Genomic DNA, 19,365 nt, shown 5'->3' on the forward strand with positions numbered 1-19,365 from the left:
AAAACATCCTCCTGGCAGTTTTCAGTACCTAACCTATTTAAATTAGTACATTACATGCCCCTGTCAATTTGTTCTCTCTAAGCAGGTCATGCTGACTGGGTCCTTAGTTTAATTTTCCTGTAATTCAAAAATGGATCCCCTTGGGTACATTGTAAGAAAAAGCTACCATCATTTCACTCAACTGCTGGTTTCTTCCTTCTCTCTCTTGCTTGTTATTTTCCCTCCTTCCTCCTTCCTTCTTTCCTTTCACTCATTCATTTAGCAAGTATTCACAGAAAACCTACTATGTGCCAAGCTCTGTTTTGGGCGTTAATACAGACACATCTCTGCCACCACGAAGCTGACATTCTAGTGGGAGAGATGGCAATAAAGATATTGTGTCAGGGGGTGATCAGAGCTGTGAACCACGTCAGATAAGAGAGATACTGTAGGGTGGTCAAAAAGACATTTGAGCAGAGATCTGAGGACATGAGCCAGGCAACACTCAGAGCACACGCAAAGGCCCTGAGGCAGAAACATTCCTAGTATGTTTGAGGAAAAGCAAGGTCATAGGGGACCCTTGTGAGGACCTACTTTACCCTGATCAATGGGGACCTTTGGAGGATTGGTGTGCAAAGGAGGGTGATATGATATGACTTAAATTTTTAAAAGAGGAGTAAGAGACCAGAGCTACAGTGGCAGAAGCATGGAGACCAATTACGAGACAATTGCAGTGATTTAGACAAGAGATGATAATGGATTGGACTGGAGTAGCAGCCACGTGGGTGATGAGACGTGGTCAGGATTTACACTAAAGTTAAAGAGAGAGAAGTAAGAACGGCAACAATGTTTTTGGAGCAAACACCTGGGAAAATGCCATTAATTGAGATGGGGAAGAGTGCAGTAAAAGCAGGTTTAGAGAAGAGGAAATATTAGAAGCTCAGTTTTGGACATATTGAATATAAAATTCTTTATTAAGACATCTAAGCGGAGGTGTCAAATAGGAACTTGGATGTACAAATCTGAAATTGGAAGAGATCGGGCTGGATATGAAATGAGATATATGTATGTGCTATTTAGAGACACAAAATGCATGCGATTACCTGGGAGTGAGTGCAGCCAGAGAAAAGGTCTGCGGACTGAGCTCAAGGGCACCTTGGTGTTTAAAGGTTAGAGAGATAAGGAGGAACCAGCAAAGGAGACCGAGAGAGAGCAACTGGTGAAATAGCACTGAAATAAGAGAATTCCAGAAGTCAAGTCAATAAAGTGATTCTAAAAGGAGAGTTCTCAACAGAGACAAACACACAGATAGGCTGAGATTGACCACTGGATTTGGCAGCATGAAGGCCATTGGTGACCTTGTGCTGTTTGTAAGTGGTGAAATAAAGGCCTGATTGGAGGAGCAAGACAGTGGGATCATAGAGTTGACACCATGAGATTAGACAAACATCTATGGAGTGTCTCTTCAGTGCCAGGTGCTGATGATACAGAGGAATAAGATGTGGTGGTCCCTGTTTTTAAGGGACTGTTCAGAATTTGGAAACTATAGTTCATAATCCCAGTGTGATAAGTACCACACTAAAGAAACACTCAAGGTGCTGGGGGAGAATTTAGGAGGGACTCATAACCTGGGTTATGCCATGTCAAGGAAGGCTTCCCAGAAGAAGTGGTGCCTTCCTGAGCCCAGAGGACAAATAGGAAGCTTTAAAAAGGAGGTAACGCAGTGGCAGAAGGAGCAGCACATACACAACAGGTGTAAGAGAACAGGCACATTCGACAGTTGAAAAGATAATTGTCACCTTCACTAAGATGGAGAATTCAGGAAAAGAAACAGATTAAAGAGTGAGGAATGAAGGGAAGAGAGGGAAGACTTCAGCCTTAGACAAGGATGAGTTTTAAGATACCTATAGGACTTCCAGGTAAAATTGATAGGTAAGGAGAGATATGAGTCATCAACAGACAGCTGGGGGCGGGGGGGTGAACCCAGATCATCTACAGAGAATATGAACAGTGAGCAAAGAAGAGGACGATGGAAGGGAGAGACAGAGGAAGAGAACCAGTAAAGAAAACTGAGGAGTGGCCAGAGAAATGGGAAGAAATCTAGGAAAAGGCGGTGTCACATAAACCAGGGAAGGAGGGAAGCGGGGAGTGGTCAGTAATGTCAGATGTCATAGACATATCAAATAAAGCAGAAGTGTCCGTTGGCAGTTGAGGTCAAAGGATGTGGGATAGGTAGTTAAAGAAGAAACAATAAACAAAAAAATGCTCAGCCTTGCTAACAATCAAAGACATGTAAATTCAAATATGTGGTGATGGAAGGAGAATTGACTCTGGGTGGTGAACACACAATGGGATTTATAGATGATGTAATACAGAATTGTACACCTGAAATCTATGTAATTTTACTAATAATTGTCACCCCAATAAATTTTTTAAAAAAGACATGTAAATTAAAGAAATCATGAGATATAAATTGTAATCTAAACAAGTGGCAGATGTACTTAATGGATAATATTCAGTATTTGCGGAAATAGGAACTCTCAACATTTAGTGAGAAGCCAACTAGGCAATATCTATTAAAATCGTAAATATATTTCATACCCATGGATCCAGCATTTCTACTTCTAGGAATCACCATTGAGAAAAATTCACAAGTGAAGTAAAATAAACTTAAACAGATATTTATTGCAGGATTTTTTGTAATACTGAAAAAATTGAAATAATGCAGATATTCATCAGTGGGGGATGGTAAATTATGGTATCTACATCCACTATAGTGATATATAAAATATTATGTATAGTAGTATACCATGTGGTGAAGAGTTTATGTATTGACATAGAAAGATAGCAAAAGCACATGAAATGATAAAAGCAAGATGCAGAACAGCAAGAACAATATGATTTTGTAGGGAAAAAAACGTAGTGTATAAAAATAGGGGGAAAACTGAGAGTGTATGCCCCGAACTATTAGCTGTGGATATCTTGGTTAGGAGGGGTGGGGCTGTCAAATAGGGGAATATATAGCCTATGTTCAAGGCATGTATACATTCTTATATTGATTGTGACTTTTTTTCTCCCAATAAGGTTTTTTTTATTACTTTTGTAATGGAGAAAAATAATAAGTTGAAAATAAGATAATGAAATGGAAATTTTAAAGACATAATTTGTGATCTTGATGGCAGCTACTTCAGACGTGTTTTTGTGGTAGAATTAGAGTGAATGCAAAGTGATCAAGTGGAAATAGCAACTACAGACTGCTTTCAAGACCCTTAACTATGAAATTCAAGAGACAGCAAGAGCCAGAGGAAGACATAAAGTTGAGAGCAGGTTATTATATTTTTAACAAACTTTTTATTTCGAAATAATTTTGGATTGACAGTAGAGTTACTAAGATAGTACAGAGAGCTCCCATACACCTCCACCCACCTAGCTTCCCCTAGGGTTAACATTTTATATAACTATGGTACTTCTATCAAAACTTAAGAAATTGACGTTGGTACAACAATATTAACTGAACTACAGACTTTATTCAGATCTCACCAGTTTTTCCACTAATGACAGAGGGTTGCTTTTAAGATCCACTAGATTTGTTAGAAGTCTAAATTGTCTCCTGAAGAACAGGGAGAAATGTCCATATAAATTTATAGCAGTGACTGACCAGATGAAAGAATACTTAACATTCTACCGTGGAAAGCAAGTTAGAGAAACATTCAGGAGCCAGTGGGTAAATTTGTTTCTTTTGCAAATAGTGAGATTGGGTTATATGATAGCCTGGATTCCCAGAAATTTATTCCTCTTTTTCTCTTTCTCTTCCACTACACCTAGGACACAGAAACGCAGGCCATTAATACTATCATCAGTTATATATTCAGGTTCCCTTCAAGCATCGAATACGCCACTTCTTGAAATCTGTGCTGTTTGGGCACTCATCTCCACAATGACTGCCTATATACCACTTTTCTGAGAAGCTCTCAGCCTAGGAATTTCCTTCCTTGAAGGCTACATATATCCAGGTAGTCCATATTTCCAGCCCCACTAATGTCTGCTACCGAACTTCCTCCTGCTTTTAAGGTGAAAATTCCCCTGCCAAGATTTCAACATTAATGCTCATTTGACCCAGCCTCTTTGTTTTACAGGCGTGATAGATAACTGAGACCCAAAAAAACCAAGGGACTCATCCAAGCTCATACATCTCAGAGTGACAGAGCGGGGACTCATCCCAATGCCAAGTCAGATGCTCCTGCAGAAAGAACATTGGTGTGTCTGATCTGGATTCAGGCAGCAGGTCCTGGTCCAGAGGCAAATCTGCCAAGATTCGCAGCCTTACTGGGTGTCATTGAGAAAGGGGGCTGTGGTCGTGTGGCAACCAATTGAGCCCTTGAAAACTTGCAGCCCCCTTCACGTCCCACTGCTTATTCTAGGAAAATACTTGGAAAATTAAAACCTTGATACAAATGACATCAACTAGAATTTCACCTTATTTTATGCCCCCACCTCCAACTGTAGAACAGTAGAGACTCTAGAGAGAGTAGAACAGGAAGAGACGACAACCCAAGTTTTGGGGAGATGACTGGATACTGTGGGTTGTCACCATCGTGAAGTATAGCTGGAAGAATAGGGAGGACCACCCTATTTAATAATAACTATCACCTATTTATGTCAAATACTATACTACATGCTTTAATATAGTCTCATTTATTTATTCTCCACAATAGCCTTGTATGGTAGTTTCCAGAAATGAAGAAACTTGCCCAATGTCACTTGGCTGGATGGAGCTGGATTATACAAGTAATACATGTTCATTATAGAAAATACAGATAAAGAGAAGAAGAGAAAAGTGGCCCGTAGTCCATTTTCCAATGATAACCCCAGCTATCTCAGCCCAATACTCTTTTCGCTGTGCTGCCCAAACCGCTTTTAGCGATCGCTTTTGTTCTGTACCTTCTTGCTTCTCTTTTCTTCCCCAGAAAGACTGTAGCCACTGCTTCTCCCCCATCTTTACTTGGCTCGGGTCCTAAAGACCTGGGCCAGTGCTGCTCCCAGGAGTGATGTCAGGGTTTAAGGCCTTTCATGCTGTCAGACCACACAGCCCTGCCCTTCCCCTTTGTGTCCCTTCTCCAGCACTTTTGAACTTGTATGCTTACGAGCTCCCTTTTAATAAAAAAGCACATTTAGTCCTTGTTAAAATGTCCCCTAAGGGATGTTCTCCACCCAGGCCCTTGTTTGGGACACTGCTTACATTCTATCACACATCCCTCTCTTTCTGGTCATCACATGTAAAGTAGAAATGACAATTTCCAAGCCGCTTACAGTAACATCAAAAGTATTTAATATTCTGTAGAAGCTTTCTTTGTGATATGAGGACGATGTATAACTTGATTTTTGTATTCATTTTTATTATATAATGAATCCATATTGTAAAAAAGGAACAGAAAGTACAAATGCCGCAATCCACGAGTCAAAGGTAACCCCCTAACATCCTTCCAGAATACTTCCCTATGCTTATATTTATAAACATTTCAAATATTTATAAATATTTATAAATACATGTGTGTATTATAAAATGGGATCATGCTGTTTTAAAATTTGCTTTTTTCCACTCACAAGTATCTTATGAGAAAAGCAGTGTCCAGTTACCAAGGCAAAATGCCCCTTTGATTCTCGGGGCTCCTGTTTGGGCAGGGCTAGGGCAGGGCAGGTAAAGTCGGAGACCTAGATGACTCATCCATTGTGTGGCAGGGGTAGCGCAGAGCCAAGAGTGCTGCTGGCAGTTAAGGTCACACCAGCTTCCGGAACTGGTTTTTTTCATTTTTTCTTTTCCAATAAGAAAACTTTTCATGCTTCTTCTATCTCTGATCCATACATGCTTCCCCCAGTGAATCTTGTCAGCTAATATTTAAACACTAAAATCAAGCAGTTTTTCTCCTGTAACTTGTTTTCTGAAAGCCTTGCAGCTACTTGATGAAGTGGCTCTCAGAGTATATTCAGAAGAGTAATAGGGTGAGAGTCTTAATTCCCAATATAGCTGCTAATCCTGTTTAATTCCCCCAAAGTCTTTCAGTCCTAGGTGGCTTGTCTTCTTTCTTAGTGGAAAGACCAGTGAGTCAAAGACTACAGGAATGGAGGGCAAGAAGGTAGTATTGGAGTTGGTGGTTTGTTGGGAAGGTGGTGCTGTTCTAATCAGGAGTACTTTCCAAGTATGGGACATTGAATTTTATTTAAACAAGCATGTTTCCTATATTATTGTGGAACAACACTGGTGACAGTTTCCAGGTTGTTTTCTACGTGTCTTACATGTAGAAATTAATTCCATTTTGACCCAGGTGAACTCTCTTTGATGTGTCAATGTGCTCTTCTATCAAGAGAGTAGGTGGTGGTGGTATTTTCATATGAAGCCTGGATATTTTTTAATCCAAGGATCTGTAAAATAGTGAATTTTCTGATACCTGAGAATCTGTACATGCAGGGAAGAGCAGGAAGAGAATTAGATTCTTATGTAAAAATAAAATTTGTTTATATGCATGTAAATTGTGTCAGATATAATGAAATGTCATTTATGCAAATACATGTAAAAGGCTGATAACTTCTTTAACTGTCTACAAATAGTTTCAATCTTTGATGCTACTATCCACAGTTAGTGTATTATGTAGACTCAGCTATACTGCATCTTTGTCTTGTTTTACAGAAAAAAAGGGATTCGCCATGTAATTTGGTGACATGTAATGATTATTCTTTTCCGTTAATCTTTGGATAAAAATCCCTTGTCTTCAGTGTAACCATCATTAGATCTGGGCTCTCCTTTCTTCTCATTTTGTCCTTATAAGGCTATCCTGTTTTATCACTTCCTGCTTCAGCTCCTGACTTTTTCTCTCTTCCCCTCTCCCTCTCCTGGGGTGGATGCCTTCTCCATGTGGCAGGGCTGTAACTGTTCACAGCTGTCTGAAACGCCAGTGGACCTGGAGCAGCTTGGAGTTTAACTTTCATTTTACAAAGAACAACATGTTTGAATGTTTCAGCAGGCAAGTTATAACTGGCACTTACTTCTTGTTCTTCTAGAACACTGAGAATCTCCCCCAGCACTATAGGAGGGGGATCCTGACTGTGTTAAAGAAGAAGTGGGAGAACCCGGTGCCGGGAGCCGAGTCTCCCCCCGACTCGCTACGAAACAGCAGCCCTGAGGTCAGGCACAGAGACGACCGTCCTCCTGCTGAAGTGGTAAGCCCCTCTGCCCCTGGGGCTGAAGCTCACCGGGACGAACGAGTCCACCCCAGACCTAGACTTGGATCCCCTCCTGAAGCCCTTATTCAGCATCCGTATCCCCGCATCGAGGACAGTGAGCATCTTCAAGACCACTTAACAGAAAGTAAAAAAATGGAAAATTGTCTGGGAGAGTCCAGGCATGAAGTAGGAAAACCTGAAATCAGTGAACCCACTGAAGCTGCAAACAAAATAGAGAAATACAGCGTTCCGCTGAACAGACTTAAGATGATGTTTGAGAAAGGCGAACCAACTCAAGCCAAGGTAAGGATTTGGGAGGGTTTAAAACTTGAGGAAGCCAATTCAAGTAAATAAACAAAGCTGGTTTTCTAATCTAGACAGTTTGAGTAGTGGCGAACATGTGGTCAGTACTTCTTTTGATTCAAGTTAAATGAGCTAATTAAAAATCTCATGATTTGCATAGATGCTCAGATTTATGAGTCTCCAACCCAATTTCATGTGAAATCAAGCACACACTGGGCATCAGATTGATATCTAGAAATGAAGAGAGTTTGATGCCTGTAGGATTATGCGTTTTTGTACGCTTGCCCTTTTAATTTGTCTTCCTGTGTCTTTTGTCATTTGTTACTTGGGGGGGTGGGGTGTGGAATTACTGCTGAATCGGTCTCCTCTTGGACACAGCTGCAGGCTGAGTGTTAAGGCCAGAGTTTAACGTTAAGACTGAGGCTTAGTTGTCTCTTTGCTAGCTGAATCCCTTCTCTTCTTCTCAACTTCCTCATCTGTGCCTTCCAACAAATGTTTTCTATCAGCTAAAATCTTCTCCCAGGAAAAATCAATGAAGATAGCCAGACTAGCTGTAGCCTTCAGGATTTTTGACTTGCAAATGCACAGAGTTGCATTTTCCTAGGACTGCTAATGAAATTTGATCCTTCGTGTGGATTGCAGACCAGGTCCCCAGAGGGAATTACTTAACTAGAAAATGAGTTACATATGCTGGTGACTTATAACACAATCCAGGGGCCGCAGAACTGGTAAATTTTTCCAGTTTTCTCATACTTTCCTGCATATCTGGCTTTGTACATGAGGATGTTTTATTACAGCAGTCATAATGAAATAAACAGATCTGATGGTAAGCAAAACCATCATTTATCCTAGATTCCATCTCGATGGGAAAACTGAATTTTTTAAAGCTAAATATTTGGCCCAAATCCCTTCATTTTTGAAGTAATGGTATGAAGTATTCTTTCTGAGAGAAAAATTAAATAACTCATCCCGATTCTCAATTATATTTGGGGTGACAGTCTCTTCCCATAGTTCCTGGAGCTTTCCTGCCTAGAAAAGTTCTGGAATGTTTAGGGAGCATCTATTTGAGGATGTAGAAAGAATTTTTAAAGGTTTGTAAACCTAGAACCTTTCTCTGTGAATGAGTTTTAGCTCTATTTTAATACTGAAACCAATTGGCAAGAGATGTAACCACCAAGTAGTTTTATAACTTAAACTCTCCTCCCTCCCAATATTTAGTCCTCTAGTCCTGCCAACTCCCTCTTCCTTCTTTAGTCTTAGCAAAAAAAAAAAAAAAATTAAATTTAAATGGGAAGAAGAATGTTAAATGGACGGAAAAAATGTCAGAAATCTTAAATAGAGAGGAAGGGGCTTTGTTGTGACTCAAAGCTCCATTGTAAGTCTCCTCCTCGCAGACCCTGCTAGGGCAGGACAGCTGATGTCACGCCAGCACACACAATGTAGGTTCAGTGCAAAAGGCTGGTGCATGTTGCAACTGGCCTAAGGTAGGAAATGACTGGGGCTGCAGCAAACAAAAATGCTGATTATGTGTAAGGATCTGGTGAGAGACTTTTTTCTTACAAATGCCCGGTGAGAGATGGATAAGAACAAGCCTGTCTCTTTGTGGCTGGTCAGAGTGGAGAAAAAAACTCCTAATATAAAGAATCGAGTCCCCAACCCACTTTCACAGGCACTGGGCTTCCTGATTGCTAATGGTCTAGGAAGATAGGGGAGAGGGTGCCCTAAAATCTGGCTTTTTTAGGTGCCTTTTGAGCTTCATGAATAAGTAGTCGTTTGTCACTCAATGGACTGCTTCAGGAGTGTCAAATACAACTACCCTTGGTTTTATAGCTGTTTTTCAGTATCATCATCCATGTTGGAAACTGTGTAGATTACTTTATGAAGTTTTGTCTAACATTTCAATAAAACTGTTAAAATTTATGTCTACTTTAGGTTAAGGAATAACTAACCAGTTTGAAACTAGGTTATGGTTATTGTTAACGTAATTTCGGGTTTAACATGGGAAAGGCTTTAATCATGAAGTTACATAACTGGATCTTTGGAAAGAAGCAGTGAGAAATATGGTAGGGACACTAGAAATCCTTTTAGGAAGAACTGTACAAGTAAGCATGTGTTCCTCAGGGCTAGAAAATTAGTATTCAGTGAGACAAATGAATACATAGGGTACACATTGTGTGTATCTTTGGTTCCATAATTGATTTTTAGAGAACTGGTCTGAATCTCAACTAACTAGATGAGCAGGGACAGGGAGCAAATAGGTAATGGAAATACATGGTCAAATGTTGCATCTCCTAAATCTTTGTATCAGAGGTATTTACAGGAGAGAAAGTTAACTGGCTTGAGTTTCACTTTTCTGTCTCTCTTGCTCCCTTTTGTCTGAGAGGGTTTCTGTTCCTGTCCACTTCTCTTCCTGATTTTTTCTCTGCCCTCCTGTTTTTGTTTTTTTTCCCCCTCTCCCCCTGCGTAATCTCATCTCTTTCTATGACTCCAAGAGATGAATCCACATCCTAGAGTCTAATCCTGAATTCTTAACCCAAACTTCAGCCTTGTATCTCTGCCGTATCAGACATCTCTCTGTGAATATCCCTTAGGTACTCAGATTCAAGAAGGCTAGGAAAGGATTCATTATCTTTCCACCCAAAACCTGTTTTACCGATGGTGTCCCTTCACGCGTCACCATTTACCAAATCTCCTAGTGCGTAAAGCCTGGAATCAGTTCTTTCTTCTGTCCGCCTGCTCTTCCCAGTCAATTATTAATACTGCTAAGCCATCTAAGTAAGTCTACCTTCTGTGCGTCTCTCAAGTATGGGCCATTCTGTCTGATTCCATAGTGTTCCATAACCTCCCACCGCTGGCCTCTCATTTCTTTCTTCCCATGCATCCTCCACACTATTGCTGTTTAGTTTTCTGAATATAGTTATAAATTATGTTACTCCCTTGATCAGAAACTTTTGATACCTCAAAGTAATCCAAATTTAATATCTACCTCTTCCACAATCTGAACTCAGCCGACCTTTCCAGTCTCATGGCCTATCTTATATTCAAACCATGGATTACTTCCCTCATTTTCTAAAGTATTCATTCTTACCCCCCAATTGCTACCTTGTAAAATCTACCTCCTCAAGGTCTATCAAGACTGTGAGGCCTTATCCCAGTTGCTTCTGGATGAATTAACCCGCCTCCTTCTCCTCTAGAATTTTCTTTTTACTTCTCTTTGGGCACTTTAATAGTCATTTATAAATCTGTACATTTCCCAGTCTATAATTTCCTTCAAAGTAATGATGTTTTCCTTCCCTTGTGGTCAGCACAATGATTTGGCTCTTAGTGTTTACTTAATAAAAGGAAGAAAAGACGCTTAGAACTCTACTTATAAATAAGAATCGATCAAAGGCTATTCCTCACTCATTCTCTACTTTTGATGAATAGGTTATTAGGTCAGATGGTTGAATTGAATATGGTGCTTCTAATTCCAATGAGTGAATGAATGACGGGTGGATTAATGTCACCTAGCATTAGTAGGAAAAAAGAAACCTTCCAGCGACAGATGCTGAATGTGGTTTAGCATCCCTAGCTTCACGTATATGTTGATCTGGGTTTTAGGTAGCTTACATAACTATTCTGGGCATCCCTTTATGAAAAACATAGCTGATCAACTAGTTATAACCAACGTTCAATTACTGTCATGTTGACATTTGAATCCATTATCGTTAGAAGACAGGATGAGTTTATTCAAAAATTAAGTACTTCTTCCATGACCAGGAAAGACCAAGCAATGTAGGAAGCATGTGACAAGCTCCTTAAGTCTCAGTTTTTTCTGTTTGCTTCCTAAAATATTTTGTTCACATAAATCGTTGGATAGGAGAGTAAAGACCAAATATTTGGACGGTATACTTCTGCCTTCATAACCTATTTAAATTATTGTCTTTTGCTTGGGTCAGGATTGAACCAATTAGGTGTAATACAATGAAATAAGGCTGGAATGTGGCTATCCCTTAGTTCTTGTATACAGGTGCTGACTACCGCTTCTTCCATGCAGTGTTTCTATCTTCTAGGAGAGGAGTTAGATAAGGAGAGAAGAAAGAATGCCTCCTCACCAAAAATCCCTATTTTCTAAAATATATAAACACACTCACTTGCTCACTCTTTGGGGACTAACCAAGGATACGTAGTAATGATATGGCAAAGATAAGTTTGTCCATTAGTGAATGGAATTAATACTATTTAGAAAAACACAGCTGGCCCGGTGGCTCAGGTGGTTAGAGCTCCATGCTCCTAAACTCCGAAGGCTGCCGGTTCGATTCCCACATGGGCCAGTGGGCTCTCAACCACAAGGTTGCCAGTTCAATTCCTCGAGTCCCGCAAGGGATGGTGGGCAGCGCCCCCTGCAACTAAGATTGAACATGGCACCTTGAACTGAGCTGCTGCTGAGCTCCCGGATGGCTCCGTTGGTTGGAGCACGTCCTCTCAACCACAAAGTTGCCGGTTCGACTCCTGCAAGGGATGATGGGCTGCGCCCCCTGAAACTAGCAATGGCAACTGGACCTGGCGCTGAGCTGCGCCCTCCACAACTAAGACTGAAAGGACAGCAACTTGAAGCCGAACAGCGCCCTCCACAACTAAGATTGAAAGGACAACAACTTGACTTGGAAAAAAGTCCTGGAAGTACACACTGTTCCCCAATAGAATCTTAAAAAAAAAAAGAAAGAAAGAAAAACATTCTTTTCTTTCTCCTTCCCCCCATTATTCATGGTATATTTTAATGCTTCCAGTTAGTCATATCTTAATTGTGTTCATTTGTTTTATATTACAAAGGTAAAACAGTACATTCAGCTAAAATGGAAGTATCTAAAATAAAAATGGAAGTTTCCCTTGTCCTGTCCCCCTTTTCCCTTCTTTGTGACTTCTCTCGCCTTAGAATTCTAAACCCAATGAATTTCCCTTAGAATTTCTCTTTTTCTTATCATCAGGATCATTATATAAATGGCTAGTATCAAAACGCCAACACAAACTGCACTTGTTAATATAAGAGTAAAACCATCCTTCTTCAAACAGTCCAACATTTTTGTGGTTTTCCTTCTTGTAAATCCTGGAAGTGACACTTGTTATTTTGTTTAGCTTTACATAACAGTGGTACATAGCAGTGTATATGTGTTGGTGTAGTAGAGCCAGTCCTGGAGGAAAAAAGAAAACCAAAATCAAGTCTGATCTGTATTCATCAGATATTTTATCCATAGCCAGTGAATCCATAATTTATATCAAATTACAAAGCAAACAATTTATATTTGCCTTCTTGAAGAATCCATAGGGAATCTCTACATTGTTATATAATTATCCATAACATTTTATTTTCTCCTCTCATGGTTAATAATTGCATGTGTTTCCTTGTCTACTTAATAAGATTTTTCTTCTGCTTTTTTTTTTTTTTTTTTAAAGATTTTATTGGGGGAAGGGGAACAGGACTTTATTGGGGAACAGTGTATACTTCCAGGACTTTTTTCCAAGTCAAGTTGTTGTCCTTTCAATCTTAGTTGTGGAGGGCGCCGTTTAGCTTCAAGTTGTTGTCCTTTCAGTCTTAGTTGTGGAGGGTGCAGCTCAGCTCCAGGTCCAGTTGCCGTTGCTAGTTGCAGGGGCGCAACCCACCATCCCTTGTGGGAGTCGAGTAATTGAACTGGCAACCTTGTGTTTGAGAGCCCACTGGCCCATGTGGGAATCGAACTGGCAGCCTTCGGAGTTAGGAGCATGGAGCTCCAACCACCTGAGCCACCGGGCTGGCCCTCTTCTGCTTTCTTAATGTCTTAAGTAAATTATTTGGAATTAAATTCCAAGAAGAATGCAGTTCTGAGGATGTTCATAACTGGTATTAATTGCATATTTTTTAAGTCATAATTTTAAGATGGGCTTAAGCCAAGAAAGGGATTTAATAATGTCAACATCACTGTGGGGTCTAATATACTCATCCTGATGTAGGGGAGTATATCTTTAATTTGCTTATCAGAGAATCACAAATCTTAAATTAACCCAGCATTACACCTCCAGTAGATACATTGGTAGTGCTTTAAATATGGATAGCTGGTTGTGTTAAATGAACACAAGAATCATCTTTGTTTTTCTATCAGTGCTTTCTCATATATCCAAGTAAAACTAAATTTTTGCTGATTTGTTATATTTACCTATAGTTTATAGCTTCTTCTATGATTTCAAAATGCAACCAAGACTGCTGTCAGTGTTATTTTGACTGACTTCTCTCTATAGCGGATCATTTCTCATAAAGTCCTCATGCCAATACATATAAATTAACTTTTATATACCCTTAATTAATAACTCTGAATAACTCGTTGGTCTTTTGTGGTAAGATAATAATGGATCCAGGTGTAAAGGTGCTAGTCAAGGAATTCTGATCTTCCTCACTGTTCCCTTACACGGCTGTCCTTGATGTGCCAACTGGAGACCAGTTGTCTCTTTTCTGCTTCCTTTCATGCTAACTACTTACTGGTTTCTAGCTGCTTTCATTGCAATAAAACATGTTGAAAAAGTAATGTCAGGGGACTGGAACATGCTCTAAACAATGTTGGATGTGCCAGACTCTACTCATTTACACCTACCACCACCAAATATCACCACCCTGGTCTTGCGGTTAGGCTTCTGGATTAGACAACATAGGAGTGTATCCAGATGAATATATGCGTATTAGTCATTTCCTCTAGCCTTCTAACTTATCAGTGAGTTACGATGAGTGAGACATCCCTATCATGATTGTTTACATAAATCCTAGAACTATAAAGGATGATAAGAGGTTATTTAATTCAGCTCTCTGCTCTGAAGCAGTTAGGATATTAAAATCCTTATTTTACAGATGGAGACAACTGAAGTCAGAGGAGTTAACTGATACACCCAATGTCATGTGGCTAATTAATATCAGAACAAGGACTGAAATTGTGTAGTACCACTTCTACCCAATAACACTATCTTCAAACTGTTATTATAATAACTGTTTATTGGATAAAAGCAACTGGCCATTGCCGTACATATCTTTGAAATCAAAGGAAACTTGGAAAAATTTTAAACACATCAGCGGCTATATTCTCAAAGAAATTAGCTCTCTATCTTCCCTCTTCCCGCATTTTGTAGTCTCTTAACTGAATAAAAACCATCATGGCAAAGAAGAGAAGAAATACATTGGAATGTAAGATATTTGTACTAAAACTCTTGAGTTAGCTTATGGGTTTGAGAGTTTTGTTTTTCTTACATAAATTAAATAGTCATCTGAACAACTAACACTTTCTCTCTCTCTCTCTCTCTCTCTCTCTCTCTCTCTCTCTCACACACACACACACACACACACACACACACACACACACACACACGCTGTAATCCAGAAAGGAGAAGGAAAAGCCAAGTAAACCTTGAAGAGTGACCTTCATCCATTGAGCACAATGATATCCTTGTCATTGCACAAGTAGTTTGTACATGGTTTTAGTCACGGTGTGCTCACTGTTTTGTGTGCTTTATCTTTTATTTGGTCTTTTTTATATACACCTTTCTATAGATCTTCCTAGTTCATATAGTTATCCTTTTATGGCCATATGGTATTTTGATTATACTATTTAATCATTTCCTGGTAATTAGATCATTTTCTAGACTAATAAAAAAGCTCTCAGCATCTTGGCAGAAACATTTTGGTTTTAGTTATTCGAGAGGGAGTGGCTATATTTCTGAAGTGATGTTATCATGGTCAAAAGATATAGCTCATTAAACATTCTTCTTACATATATTCAGCTTGTTCTCAAAGATTATACTGTTTTATAACACCACTAGCACAATCTAAGAACATATTTAATTCCCCAGCACCTCATCAGCATTTGGTTTTATCATTTTATATATATTTATGTTAATTTCATAAATATGAAGTATTGCTTCGCCTTCCTTTTTTTTTCCTAATTGTAAGAGTAATACATAATTTTTATAGAATGCTTAGAAATACAGAAAAAATAGAAAAATCCCACTACCTGGAGATAAGTGCTCCTTCTCTGTGTATTTTTACTTAAATGAGCTGTAGTTTTTCTTAGGGGATCCCTAGAGAAGGAAATGTTTATCTCACATTATTCTGAGAAATTAAGGCCAAGTTTTATCTACACCCTGTGATCCCCATACATAGTTCAGCAAAGTCTCATTTTTCCCTAAAGTCATCCTTCCTGCACCCTTGACTTTTGAGGGATGGGAGTCTGAAGGAAGGTCAAAGTTGAAAGGTTGAAGGAAGTGGCTGAGAGAGAGGTAGGAGGATCTTAATAAATTAAACTTTTAAAGATAAATTTTCCTGAAAATAGGGATAGGAACCCTGCTTCTTACTTGACATATGGGACCTAACATTTTATTTCTTTAAAAAAAAAAAAAAAATCCAGAAGAAAAATTCAACTGACTACTGGCTAAAAGCCCCAAACTCTTATTCTGTTGTTGGTACTTGGTGATGTGTTTGTTTATAGATTCACAAAGAATGTTTAAGGGGCATTCACACTAGAGTTACTATTGTCAGCTGACAGGAAGAGGAGGACCTGTAGGGTTGGGTGGGATGAGGTCAGGCCTTAGGAAGTTCCAGAAAGTCTTACAGTGTCTTGTCTTTTCTCTCTTCTCTTAACAGCTTATGATTTAGGCTCCCTCAGGCATGTGAAGAAAAAGGGCTGCAATGTGATAAAAATGTGTTACAGAAGAATATTTTAGTATTAGAATTCCTGTTTTTGTTTTGTTTTTTAATTCTTTCTGTGCTCCTCTACTTCCTTGAGAAATGTTGGAGGAAACTCCTCCTTCTTCCTGTACCTCTTTACAAGATTACCACTTGTAAAATAAGGATCATAACATTTATAGTAAATGCATTTGAGATCTTGTTATTCTGGATATTTGGGTGGTTTGGAGGTGAAAAGATAATTTAAAAATGCTTAGTGCTTCACCTGGGATCTCATTAAAAGCCGGCTCGTCTCAGAGCTGTATTCCTCCTTGGACACAGGGTCAGTATAACTTTGATTTCCAGAGATGTTTCTCTATTTCTATTTTTCTCTAAGACCAGATAGCTTTGCACATTCACTTTTTCAGTACTTGAAAGAAGATAATTCAGAGTGTTGATACCCTCATGAACCAGAAAGCTTTTCTTTTTCCCTTTTTTTTTAAAATCTCTTACTTTAACCCAAAGGTTTAAATAAAAAGCTAGCAAAGATGGGAAATTATATGCATCTAAAACGAAAGAAAGTCTCTGCCCTGGCAGGGCATATGTTCTCTTCTAAATGGTCTTGCTCCCAATAACACCAGTTCAGAGCCTTCACACGTGACTGCAAGTACAGACAGAAAACTGAACACTCAGCAGGTTGCAACATGTAACACATACTCTTGAATTATACTTGAACCTTACCTTTGACAGAATGTAAATATTTGAAATATTGTTCTAGTATTAGAAGTGCAGAACCTGTTCCCTTTGGTTGAAAACAAAAGTTTATTTCCAGGCTTTCTCTCTTTTTGAGCCCTGAAAATTCTAATTTTTATAGTGATCATCTTATAGTGCAGCAGCATTTGGAATAAATCTTTGGAATTTCCTTTACTGTAATTATCTGCAAATGAGAAATGCTTTGAAAACAAAAAATGTGGACGGGAGGGTATCCTGCCAAACTTATCTTTTCGCTTTGGCAGATGATCTTCATTTCCAGCTTGGGGGCTCCTCCCGGAGCAAGACTGTTGCATCACATGAGTCACGTGGAAGTGACTGATGGTGCAGCTGACCTGAGTAGGATGTGGCAAGGTTAGAGTTGCTACAGCTTCTCTTGGTTCTTATTAAATATAGATGCAACTAATAACGTAAATAGCGAAGCTGACTGGAGATAAATTGTATTAAATGTATATTGAATTTGCAAGAAATTTTATTCCTGTTGGTATGGCACAAATAAACCTGTCCTCAGCTCTGACTTCTGCAGTGGTGTGTTTTCCATCTCCAAGGGAGAGGGACTTGAAAAAAGTGGTAGTTCACTGTCTTAAACTTTACCGTTGAGTTGATTATTCCACTGAACGTAGAGGTTTACTAGCTGTTTACTGATGTTGATTTCAAAAGGGTACTAAGTCTTACCTCCTGTTTTACTGGATTTCTATTATCTTTTCTACTTCAAGTTATAGGGAAATAAATTTAAATGATAGGATGTGGTGGAAGGCTCTCATTACAATCTGAAAAAGCATGACATGCTCTCTGTGTACTGTGGGAACATTCTGTGACACTAAGTGGCTTTCTACTGAGTTAGTGTGCCAGTCTTAAAAATTATAATTTGTAACTTGGAGATCTACCCTAGATATGACAGAAAGAAATGTAGTGATTTACAGAAATCATGAAATATTAAAAAAATCTGTACCATTCACTTTTCTATTAAAAAACAAACAAACCTGGTCTCTGCCCCCAGTAAGCTTCCTGTCCAATAGAGGGACACACAACAATTTGATAAGTATTATAATGGAAGTGTAACAGGTACCTTGGGAACAGAGGAAGGAGTACTTAGATTTATGTAGGAGAGGTAGGGCAGACTTCACAGAGGGAAAGTTGCTTAGTTTACACTGAGTCTTGAAGAAACAGGCATCTGCTAGACCACAGAAAGATAAAAAGATGGAGGGAACTCATTACAGTATCATGGACCTCACAGCAATTTGCTTTTCCTGGAGGGTAAAGAGTGACAAAGAGAATACCCAGCGAGGGTAGGTGGAGGCCAGATCTAGAACTGGTCTTCTGTGACATACTAAGCACTTTAGATTTAATTCAAGGAGTGATTAGGAATCCTTAAAGAATTTTAAATGAGAGTAATATAGATCTATATGTTGGGGTAGTTATAATACTTTGTATTATTTGGGATACTGGCAGCATCATAGAGACTTGACTAGAAGGTAGAAGAACCAATTAGAAAAATGGCGCAATAGCTCATCCATGGCAGCAACAGCAGGGATAAAGTACAGCGGAGAAGGAGAACAGCAGGTACAGCCATCAGGACTTGGCAATTTGGAGAGACATGTTATTGTCATTTGCGATATAAGGATTCCCCTCAATGACTGTTTAAATTTCAAGGCCTTCTGGTTAAGCTGGTTAGGCAGTGATTGTTAGCAGAGAACATAGCCTAGATAGAGTAAACTTATTTTTCCCTGGGTACCTGTGAATATGTAGTGCTTAATATTTATAATACTAAAAACACATTCTATGAAATATCAAAACTAACATAAAATCTAATATATTTTGGATTTTATTTATAAAGGAGATTTGCAGTCCTCTTTCTTGAACATGGCATCAAGATTTCCCATCTTCTGTGCAAAACTTATTGCTGGGTTGTTGTTTTCCAAACAGATTCTTCGGGCCCAAAGCCGAAGTGCAGGTGGAAGGAGGAGCTCAGAAAACAGCTATTCTCTGGATGATTTGGAAATAGGCCCAGGTAAGCAGAGAGCTCCTCGTGTGTGAAGTTCTCTAGGAAGTACTCACTAGAAACAGAACCTTTTGGCCTCAAAGCCAATGCTTTTGAAGGAAGAGTGGGACAAATGAAAAGGAAGTCTATTTATTAAATACAAACCATTACCAAATCTCATTGCTCTCTACAAAAGTTTCTCTGTATTTTCAATCCATCCTTGTCAGTGGTAACCTGTGGTAACCGAAGGGTACTTTTGCGGGATTGCAAGGGATGTACAACCAGCAGTTTTGGCTCCATGGTCATCTGGGCCTTTAGGGCTCCCATGGATGGGCAGTATCCCCCGTCAAGATTGGTTATCCTGCATGACCAGCAGTAACAAAACACCTTGAGAATGGAATTATGTTCTGAAGGGGCATATAAGACACTTCACAGAAGAAAAAATAAAATTAATGAA

General features: G+C 39.1%; 1 protein-coding gene across 4 annotated transcripts in view; it reads left to right on the forward strand.

The window, feature by feature from the left end:
- The window catches only part of LIMA1 (LIM domain and actin binding 1), a 79,402-nt gene that overhangs the window by 38,751 nt on the left and 21,286 nt on the right, over nucleotides 1–19,365 (forward strand). For all 4 annotated transcript variants that reach the window (XM_019724588.2, XM_074325703.1, XM_019724587.2 and 1 more), the window contains exons 4-5: nucleotides 7,036–7,500; nucleotides 18,854–18,938. In XM_019724588.2, coding sequence (XP_019580147.2) covers nucleotides 7,036–7,500; nucleotides 18,854–18,938 — 550 coding nt within the window. The remainder of the gene's footprint in view (nucleotides 1–7,035; nucleotides 7,501–18,853; nucleotides 18,939–19,365) is intronic.

Source organism: Rhinolophus sinicus, linkage group LG02, assembly GCF_036562045.2.
Source record: "Rhinolophus sinicus isolate RSC01 linkage group LG02, ASM3656204v1, whole genome shotgun sequence".
NCBI lineage: Eukaryota > Metazoa > Chordata > Mammalia > Chiroptera > Rhinolophidae > Rhinolophus > Rhinolophus sinicus.